The 11159-nt window shown below is 44.0% G+C and overlaps 1 protein-coding gene across 2 annotated transcripts; it reads right to left on the reverse strand.

Annotated features, from left to right (window-relative positions):
* Positions 1–4834: 4834 nt before the first annotated feature.
* Positions 4835–9051, reverse strand: Rpl11 (ribosomal protein L11). Of its 2 annotated transcripts, none has more exons than XM_004850560.4 (6): positions 8946–9051; positions 8033–8183; positions 7024–7130; positions 6432–6563; positions 5298–5408; positions 4835–4913 (listed from the first exon to the last, which is right to left on the reverse strand). In XM_004850560.4, the coding sequence occupies exons 1-6, from the start codon at positions 8949–8951 to the stop codon at positions 4884–4886; spliced, it is 537 nt and encodes a 178-aa protein (XP_004850617.1). In that variant the 5' UTR covers positions 8952–9051; the 3' UTR covers positions 4835–4883. The 2 variants fall into 2 exon arrangements, with proteins under 2 accessions (XP_004850617.1, XP_087071707.1); XM_087215581.1 differs by having other exon boundaries at positions 8720–8954.
* Between the last annotated feature and the right edge of the window lie 2108 nt (positions 9052–11159).

The raw sequence follows: 11159 nt of genomic DNA on the forward strand, positions 1-11159 counted from the left end.
ATTATTTCTTAAAATCAGGGCTGGAAGAGGGGCCAGGTGGCAGATACTGGGCCCTTTTTGGAAAACAAGCCTCTACTATCTTGTCAGGGACCATTCTGGGTACTTTCTTTTGCATTTGTTCAAGGGATTTGAGATGCTTAAATCCCAAATTCTATGTTTTTATGACACAGCATGTAACATTTGGGCAAGACTAAGATTTAAAGCAAAAAAAACAGCACCGTATTTCAGAAAGTCACCACGGTATTCAAAAAGTTGTAAGTCACGCATTCACATTCAGGATGACTGAGGGGATCTAGAACTTCATTTGTGTAGAAGTTGAGTATCTATCTAAGTTCCTTTCAGGTTCCAGGTAACTAGTCATTATCACAAAAATTATCAGCAATGATAAATGTATAACATCTTAAGATCCAGTTACATAAAGGTCCTCAATTGGTACAACTGCAACTCGTTTTTGTTCACTGATCCATAAAAACACGAGCCAACTGCACTTGTTCCCCAAGCTCTCTACACCTGCACCTTGAAGAGTCCTGTTCAGTCCCCCTGGTGCCCCCAGGTGCCTTGACTGGATTCCCCTCTGACAACCACACTGTGGTTTCCATAACAAGCTGCTCTCAAAGTGGTTCTGCACCCCCAGGCACCAGGTTGGTCCCCAGTGGCTGGCAGCTTAAACTATTTGTGGGTGGTTTCTGGGCCCTCACCTAGCTGCTCCCAAGGCCTGGGCCTTAACCCTTTAGGGCTCAGGCCCCTTTGACAGCCACCTATATTGAAACACCAGATGCTCGATACACTTCAACAGGTTAGCAGTAGCCAGCCAATGGTTACAAGTTGTAGAAAAGGCAAAAGTAACAGGCTCCACTTTAGAGGGGCAGAGATGCTACAGCTTCCCACAGTACTTCTCCATGGTCATCCTGCTCACAGGAAAACCAGTGAAAATCAAAATGTGTACAGCCATTTTCCTGCTTGGTGTTCTTTCTACACCACTCACTGTAGCAGCCCTGAGATACATGGCAAGGGTTTTACTAGACAGTAAGACCACAGGATAGAACAGAACCTCTATGGGACAGTTCTATGAAACTGATATTCCAGGCACTGAGTGCCAGCTGTATATATAAAGCAATTTATCTGTGTATTTTTGGCTTAAGATAGGGTCTCGCTATGTAGTTCAGGGGCCTTGAACTCTGCCTCAGCCTCCCAGATGCTGGGGCAGCAGGTGTGTGCCAACACACCCAGCTTGTGTCCTATATACATTTATCTTTTTTTTTAAGAGTAGGAAAATTTATTGGGGAAAATGAATGGGGAATAGGAATAGCTCCTGAGAGGATGTCCCATACATTTCTAACTATTATAGCCACTGTATTGACATGAACATACACTTGCTAAAGGAAAAAACTCAAATTATGACTCTAACTATAGTTTCCACTTAACATGTTCTTCGGCAGCATGGGACAGCCAGGCAAGTACCATCGGTGGTACAAAGTGCCTGATGGGACAGTCATGACTGTCCGGTCCTGTCATGAATATGTTATGTCAAAAAAAAAAAAAAACACACATAGGAGGTAACATTAGTCTTTTGCTATTTGATTTCCAATGGGGAAAGAGCCTACTATTCTAAGTACCGATTATCATGTATAATTTTTTGTCGTTTAGCATAAAAACAATCCTTGAAGATTAATTTCTAACAGCTCAAAACAGACTAACATGCAACTCTACACACATTTCACTTGAATTACTTTTCACTCTTTCCTTTTCTCTTCTGTGTTGTGTACATGTCTGTGTGCCGCTGGGGACTGAACCCAGAGCTTGTGAATGCTAGGCAAATGCTCTGTCACTGAACCACTTCCTCCTGTAACTACAACTGAAATCTGCATCATCTTCCCTTTGGTCCTCTGGCCATTCTGTGCAAAATACAATAGCCTGATTTCTTTCCCAGCTTCTGGAGCAGCCAGAGCCTCCCAAGGTAGGGCCCCTGCACTCACTGAGACTTGGCCCCTCTAGATGGTCTACTCCTCCTAGTGTTCAGAAGGCCGCCTTCATGGTATATTTGCTTGTGCATGTAATTATCCATTCTCACAACACTTTAATCACTGGATGGTGTGGGATTATGTTTAATAGAATGTTTCGTATCTGTCCTCCAAGCATATATCAAGTTGCTATACTTTGAAAAACAAAAATCCCTGCCCTACAAACGCTCAATTACCCAGGATGGGAATTGGGCAACACTGCTTCAGCTCGAGAATTCTGCACAGAGGGTAACTGCAGGACTAAATATTCACTCAGCAAAGAAGCACAGCACTTCTGGGCCTACTACTGGGATAGAGATGCCCACTATCTTACTCCAAACACAACTGAGTTTGACATTGCATAGGATCACCTAACACCTATCCTCTACCCAATTTTTATGGTTAACAGCCTAAAAAGCAACCACGCAGGAAAAATTTCATATCTTTATTAAAAGAAATCTCCTTGGCCATCCTGCCCTCTCCTGTTTCAGCATTAGGATATAGCAGTGCTTGTTCACTTTAGTGGGCATACAAATAACCTGGTCTTGCAAAAAGACAGATGCAGTAGTTCTGAGCTGAAACCCAAGAGTCAGCAAACTCCCAGGTGATCCATCTTCCCACCTGCTACAGCTCTACCCCAAACAATCCTTACAGTCCAATGGGACGAGTGTGGAGCAGCGTCTAACACAACAGGGGCAAACTGTCCTGCTGCAGGTCACTCCACACTGGTTAGTGAAGTCTCTCCCTTGCTTCAGGCCTCCAGACAGTTCATGACACCCAAAATCACACATCTGGTGAGCTAAGACTAAAACCCAGTTACAAGCCAGGCATGACAGTGCACACCAGGAATCCCAGCACTCAGGAGACTGAGGCAGGAGGATCATCTTGAGTTTGAGGCCAGTCTGAAGTATACAGCATAAAGACTTTTTAAAACACCAAAAAAATAAAAATAAATAAAACTGCAGTTACAGCTCTGAACTTCCATCAGTGCTCTTTCTATTGAGCCAGGAACCCAGGCAGTTGTTCTAAAATGGGAACTCAACCAAGTATGCATTACAGCAGGGTCAAAAACATAAACAATGAGCCAAAAAGATAAGAGAGCAAAAGGCTTACAGTACATGAAGGTGACAGTTAATCCACTTTTTATTTCTGGAAAATAAATAAATGCTTAATTCAGATAAAATTAGCATATGCATTCCATTTCTGCAAACCAGTGAGTTTGCTCTCCAAGATGTTGATTTCAGTTGTGGTTAAAAGAGGTGGTTCAGTGATACAGCACCTGTCTACCATTCACAAGCTCTGGGGTCAGTCCCCAGCAGCACACACACAAACATACACAATACACAGACACAAAAAAGAGAAAAGGGAAGAGTGAAAAGTGAATGTGTATTTGTATTTCAAGTGAAAAAAAAGAACACACGTTAAAACATTGCATGATTCCCCTTTTAACCAACTGAGTCTTACTGGATAAGTTTAGTATTAGAGAAAATAAATCTTTAATATAAGCTTTTTAATATAAAAATACCCAGGTAATGTTGGGTGAGGTAGTACTCTTGTAATCCCAGCACTTGGGAGGCTGAGGCAGGAGGATCACTGGGGGTTCAAGGCCAGCCTGAACTGTAGAAGTCAGATCTTATCTCAAAAAACCAAATAAACAGGGCCAGGGATTTAGCTCAGTGGTTCTGCTGCCTGCCTCGAAAGCTCAAGGTCCCCAGTTCAATCCTGGTACAGAAAAAACAAAACAAACAAACGAAACAAATACCTACAAGGCAAACTAGAGAACCATTTAACAGAAATGAGAAAATAGGCAAAGGATACAACTGAACCATCACAAGTGAATGAATTTAATGAACGGAATTAACATGTGCCCAAAATTGAGAATGATAAATAGCTTAGTATTGTCTAATGATCAGAGAAATGGTGGCTTTCTGATCACCAGAAAATTACTACAGGTAAATAATAAATAAAATCAACTTTCAGGCCAAAGGGAAGACAACTTTTAGGAGTAAAATTCATCACATACCAAAACATAAAAAGTAACCCCGAGTCATTATGTGCATGGTACTTCTCTAAACTGTTTAACCTTCTAAGTAATATCATTATTGCCTCCAGAATATTGATAATGAAATTGTGGCAGATTCCTAGCTTGCTCAAGGTCATACAGCTAATCACAGGTACAGTACAAGTGAGAATCAAATCCAGACAATTTGCCTCAAAAACTGTCCTTTTATCTCATTGTACTCTTTCAACAACCTTATAGTCTCATTTTACAAGCACTGGGAATCTGAACAATTAAGCTAAAATTTAATCTCAAGCATCATACAAGGCTTGATCCCTTCATTTATATACCAGATGAGCAAATAGAGGGGAGCTCCTGGAACATGGGAATACTGCATTCTGTCTTTAATCAAGACTACATTGCCAGGCGTGGTGGCGCATGTCTGTAATCCCAGCAATCCGGAGGCTGAGGCAGGATGATCACTGAAAGTTCGAGGCCAGCCTAGGATACACACTGAATTCAGGGCCAGCCTGAACTACAAAGGGAGACCCTGCCTCAAAAGAAACAAACAAAACAAAAAAAAGAGTACATCAACCCCAACCATACCCACACCCTCCCCTGGAGAATCAGCTAACACACATCACTGAACCATAGCACATCAACGAGGGCAGCATGGGTCAGCACAGGCAGTGCTTGAATTTGGATCTGCCAGGAAACACTGATATCCAGAGGACCACAGGGTTGTTACCAGCTACTCCATCGAAGCTTTAAGTGGCTGGAGGTCCAAGGACTTGGAAATGGCCAGGCTCCTTTCACAAAACACGCAATAGTAATGTACATTTCACTGAAAACATTTTATTGGCCTTTTGGACAGAAACGGGAATTTATTTGCCAGGAAGGATGATCCCATCATACTGAAAAAGAAGAGATTTTATTTTTTCAGAACAAGAGGCAACAGCAACGATTGCAGCAAAGGCAAACTTTTGAGAATTCAAATCTGATACATGAACTTCAGCTCTGAACCCCACTGTTTCTGGATTGAATGAAAAGCTGCCTGGTTAATAACTGTTGCACTGCGCTCAATTGCACTATCACCTGAGAAAGGGGGCTCCTTTTAAAGCCATATTCCTCCCTTTCCAGCTACGGACATTCTTAGCTCCAGTTATTCATTTAAATCACCAACCCCGGAAGACCCCATTTACCAAGCTGCCCAACTATTATCTGCCAAACAGTACATTTTGCACCCCCAAATCCCAAAACCACATACCACCACCTTGCTCAAGATAAATCAGTTTTACCTTCTGCTGGAACCAGCGCATGGCCTCCTCTTTGCTGATTCTGTGTTTGGCCCCAATGCAGCCTGTCCTGCGCTTCTTGTCTGCGATGCTGAAACCTGGCCTACCCAGCACCTGTCCCAGGAATAACCAACAGTCACCTAGCCAGCTCAGAGTCAAGAGCAGACAGACAGGACTTACACACTGGAGACTAATCACAAGTTACTTGCAACCCAACAGATTCTGGAGTGAAACCCACCATCTCAGTGAATGACAGCACTGTCTTCAGCGTCCTAGACAGGATACCACCATACATAGACTTTGTAGGCTTAAAATGTTTAGCACCCTTCCCCCTCCCTATCTAATTTCTAATGGTGCCATGACTCTCCCATCAGTCCCAATCTCCAAGGCACTTCCTTTTTAAGATAACACCAAAAATTTTATTGCAAAACTTTACTGAAATGTGCAGTGTAGAAAATTGTAAACTCTGAGGCAGAAAAAAGGGAGTTTTTCTTACTGGTTCAGCTTGACAGTGCTTCCTAAAGGTCTGCTGCCCGCAAACTCTGATTACTCAATTCTCATTATTTTTGAATTTGTGAATCTCAATGAGGGTGCCATCATCATTTGAGGTCCACATTAGTCAAGACTTCAGCCCCTTTGGGTATTTACTTTTATGGTTGAAGCAAAAGCACTGCAGTCCATAAAATAGTCATTTCTACTTCAAAACCCCCTCCTGAACATACAACTGCATCACTCAAAATCGGGTCTATATCCTTTGATGGAAGCCACATATCTCTAAGGTCTAATGGAAAAGAGTAAGGAATGAGCAGCCTCAGTCAGCCAACTTGAAGGCCAAATGCAGCACCAGTACTACCTCCTCTCATCCATCTTTAAGCCATGCTGGCACTTGATGGGTATCAAACTGAAAGCTTCACAATAGCAGGGGATCCTGAGTGCTGACCATATCTTTTTGTTCAGTACCTCTACACTAGCCACAGATGAGGCTCATCCTCACCAGGGAAGAGCACACAGGCACGCAGGCAGACAGTACTCAAAGCTTCAACCCAATATCTGAATGTCAAGACAGCACAAATGAAATGGAATAGCAGATTGCCCTCTCCTCACAAACCAGGAATGGGAAAGGTTAAATATTCATACCACATAGAAGTCCAGGCCATAGATACCAATACTTGGGTCGTATTTGATGCCCAGATCGATATGTTCCTGAATCCCAAAACCAAAGTTTCCAGTATCAGAGAAGTTATTTTTCCTTAATTCATACTCTCGCACCTGAGGAGAAAAATGCAGCAATCACATTACTTGTTATCTTCAACTCCACCCCCCCCAAATACCTAGCTCAGACTGCTTATAATCAACACCACAGAGCAAAAACACAAAGCAATGTGACTTAGTGGGGAACACAATTTATTTCCCCACTACAGCAAGTCACATCCCAATTACATATTTCATAGAACTCTCCCAACTTCCAATGGACAGAGAAAACAATGGGCATCAAAATGACTTTCAGGCATCTTCAAAGGCAACGACACAAAATATAATTTAACTGAGCATTAAAAAAAGCTTCTAGATAGGGCCAGGGATTTAGCTCAGTGGTTCCACCACCTGCCTCGCAAGCAGAAGAACCCGAGTTCGATCCCCAGTACAAAAAAAAAAAAAAGGTTCTAGAAGCAAAAACACAAGTATTAGGTCATCGAGGAACACTGCCACCTTGATGGGATCAGCTTCTCACCTTTAGACCTTTCTCCAGGATTTCTTCTGCCTTGGCCCCTCGGACTGTGCAGTGGACAGCAATCTTTTCATTTCTTCTGATGCCAAAGGATCTGACAGTGTATCTAGCTGCAAGCAGGAACAAGGAATCAAGTGTTGTCATACTCCCATCACACTTGCCTCTTCCCCAAGACACCATCTCCCCAACTCCAAGTGGCATTAGGACCCATCCACACTCTAACTAGTGTTCTTATCTACTGATCTCATCTGTAACGCAGAAAACAGATTTTTCCAATTTCCAAGCCATCCAGCCATACTTCAGCAATGAAAAACTTGAAATCGTAACGTTAAAGTGTCTGGAAGGGCAAGTTCACAATCAGAACAGTACAAAGAGGCAACAGTAAAGAAAACAACTGTTCTGAGGAAAATGAAACACTATTGTTAAAAGCTTATGCCCTTATTCTCATTTTACAGAAGAGGTTCTAAGGTTAAATTGTCCAAGAGCACAACTGGCAATACTACAAAAGCAGGATGTGAACCCAAGGGCTTGCTTTATTCCACTATCCTAAAATAATGGAATTTGCATATCACTTACACAAACTTATTTCCTCCTCCACCAGAAAAAAGCAAGTGTAATTCCTTTTAGGCAAATACGGAAGCTGAGATCCAAAGAGCCCTAAGTCACAAGACTAACAAGTGGCACACCTTGTAAGTAAATGGCCCTGCTCTTAAAAGTAGCCTATATAGCCCATCTGTTAATCAGGCCTAATGTCCTTTACTACATTTCTACTCTACCTCATAGTCTACTTCCTTGAAAAATCATTACTCGGCCTAGTGTTAAAGTCTACTTGTAGAAAACGTGGTATACAACTGATCTCAAAAGGGTAATGCTTCTTGGGGGAGATCACATATTTACTGCTTTTAAGAGATGCCAACTGTAACGTTCTAAACAGGCCCGGCAGCAGGTGAGTTAAGAAACAACTACTAGGTGAACCAAACCCCCAGCCCTCTCCATGCTTGCCATCACTCACCTTTAGAAAATACAGGGGTCTGGCCTGTGAGCTGCTCCAACACTTTGGCTGCCCTGGTCAGTCTGTCTCCGCTCTCCCCGACACAAATGTTAAGACAGAGTTTGCGGATTCGAAGTTCCCGCATGGGGTTCTCCTTTTCACCTTGATCCTGCTGTAACAGGGTAGCAAAGCAGTCAACACACTCAACCCAGTCACACATTACAGCCCAAGTTTTTATTGCTTTCCACTTGCGCACGTTATTTATTTCTGTTCGCCCCAAACCCTAAGATCTTAAAAGGTTATCAGTGTGGTTGCCAGAAGACATCCGCTCAGAATTATGCCTCTTCCACCACGCACGGAACATTGTCAAGAGACACTCAGGACGAACACGGATCACTTAAGACTAATCTTAAAGGGCTCAATGTGTAGGGTGAGAACGTCCTCGTTACAAGGCCAATTAAGATGGGGGAGAGTAGAATTAAAACTGCTAAGGAAACAAACACGTGGTTATGCGATGTCTACCACCCCGTTCCGAAGCTGTCTGCCAGCTGGGGCCCAAGGCTGGCGTGTAGCCTAAGCGGAAGAACTGGCCGATGTTCCTTAACACCAAACAAGTCTCAAGTGTCCGGGGCCAGGAAAAAAACCGAACCCCGTGTCCAGACACCCTCCGTTCGCTCCACCTGCCCTTACTGCAGCCACACAACGTGCCTCTGGGTTCTCCAGGAGGATGCCAGAAACCCGCTCCTAGGACAGGAGGGAAAGTGACAAGGTCCAGCCCCGCGCCCTTGACCGGCAGGGCCCTGCCAGTTTTTTCCAGGACGGCATTGCAGGGATCCGTGATCCTCGGGCTGCAGGCGAGACAGCCGCTGCAGGCCTGACTGGGAGAGGATGGAGACGGATGAAGGAAAGCTAACCTGGGTCTCAAGCTACTTACCGCCATGATGGAGAACAGGAAGAGAGAGTGGAACGTCCGGTCCAGGGCCTTATGGGTCAGGAGGCGGGCTCTTTTCCCAGGCTAGCTAGCGAATTGAAGGCAAGCCAGAGGCGCGTCTGGCGCCGTGCGGCGCTGCGCGGCATCGGATTTCCCCTAGTGGACAGTGAGACCAACTGCAGGCGCCTCTTAATTTTTCAGAACCTTAATTTTCCAAGAACAGTTTTGACAACTCGCTGAGCTGGGGGGTCCTTGAGCTCACGAATCCCAAGACGTCTTCTCTTCCCACAGTCTCAGGACCTGTTGCTTCTTACATGATGACAGTGCCAAAACTACATCCAGTCAATTGTGCAAATTTTGAAGCAAATTTATTCTGTATGTAAATCAAAAATCTTGTTCTGTGAAGACAGCCAGATATGGTCCTGTGTTGCTCAGCTAATGATTGTGACTTTGGACAATTTTTTATTTTTGAGACAGAGTTTCACTATGTAGCCCAGGCTGACCTCGAACTCAGTGATCTTCTTTCTTCAGCCTCCGGACTACTGGGATTACAGGCGTGTGCCACCACACCCAGATGGACACGTTACTATTTAAAACTCTTTCAACCTCAGTTTTTCTAATGTGGCAAATGAGCACCTGTATCTCATAATGCTGTTTTGAAGATTCAAGGAGGTAGCGGGACATAGTGGCGCACACCTGTGACCCCAGCACTTGGGAGGCTAAGGCAGAAAGATTGCTGCAAGTTTGAGGCCAGCCTGGGCTTCATAGTGAGTTCAAGCCCACCTTGAACTACATAGCAAGACCCTGTCTAAAACCAAAAAAGAAAGTTCAATGAGATAATTGTTTAAAGCATATGAGGAGGCCAAAGTAGGTCTCTTTAAAAAAAAAAAAAAGGAAGAAAGATTTTGTCTAGTTCAAAAGGTTGCTTTTGTTTGTCTGTTTTTTTCTTTTTCTTTTCTTTTTTTTTTTTGAGATAAGGTATCACTATATATCTGGGCTCACCTCAAACTTGGTGGTCCTCCTGCCTCAGCCTCCAGGATGCTGGGATTACAGGCATGTACCACCATGCTTACCTGATACTTTTTTGATTAATACAAGCCTGCTGTATCCAAGCAGCCCCATCTTCCCTCAAAAAAGTACACATGGTTGGGCTGGGGATTTAGCTCAGTGGCACTGTGCCTGCCTTGCAAGTGCAAGGTCCTGAGTTTGATCCCCAGTACCAGAAAAAAAAAAATACACATGGACTCTAAAAGGGGAAGCACCCCTGAAGGCCCAAAGACCCTTGCAGATCAGTCTAGACAAGGGCTTCAGTCACAAACAAGAGGACCCTTGGCTTACACTGAATATTCAGCAGCAGGGCCCAAGGAGCTGAACAGGACCCACATTCCAGGCAGAAGCTGGCCTGGAGCCAGCCAATTCCTTTAATAGGAAGAAATAGGGAAAGAAGAACATATGGGGTTTTGGTATAAAAAGAGCTAAACCTCCTCCTTCTGCTGCCATAATCCCCTTCTCTAAACCATGCAGGGGAGGTAGAAGCCCCCAGCCTTTCCTTGTTTTATCCAGAGGGACAAGAGAGCCCTTCTGGGAAGCTGGGCTGTAGGAAGAGGGCACAGGGAAGGGGTCCTTCCTTCATGCCCCTCCATCTAAGCCTGCTGGCCAGCGGAGAGCTAGGGCCTCAGTCAGACCATCAGGTGGGTGGGGCAAGGGAAGGGCTGCTAAACTGGGATTTATGACAACTGAATGCACCATGGGGGCCTGGATTGTCTTTTGCTACCAAAGCACATTACTGGGACATTTAGCAAAATATAAACAAGGTTTGTGGACTTCAGGAACATACCGCATTAATGCCATGATTCTGATGACTGGACCCTGGTTATATAAGAGGATGTCGTTGTGTTTAAGATGTACACACTTAGTATTTGGGGTAAAGGGTGTCATGGCTGTCCTCAGTTTACTCTGAAATGGTTTAGAAGAAAACATTTATTTAGAGGGAAAGGATAAAGCAAATGTAAACTTAAGATCTGGGAAATCTGGGTGAAAAATATGTGGGATCTTGTGCAACTTCTCTATGATTCTGAAATTGTCAAGGTAAAAATAACTTGTGGGAAACATGCACCTGGGAAGACAGAACTCATCTCCAAACCTCAGGCTCTTCCTCCCATCCCAACCTGCCCCGTACTGGTCTGGCGATTGAACCCAACTTCACATTGAGCTACA

This window comes from Heterocephalus glaber, unplaced genomic scaffold (assembly GCF_053883595.1).
Source record: "Heterocephalus glaber isolate CG9 unplaced genomic scaffold, H.glaber_assembly_v1.0 deba00001452, whole genome shotgun sequence".
NCBI classification, from domain to species: domain Eukaryota; kingdom Metazoa; phylum Chordata; class Mammalia; order Rodentia; family Bathyergidae; genus Heterocephalus; species Heterocephalus glaber.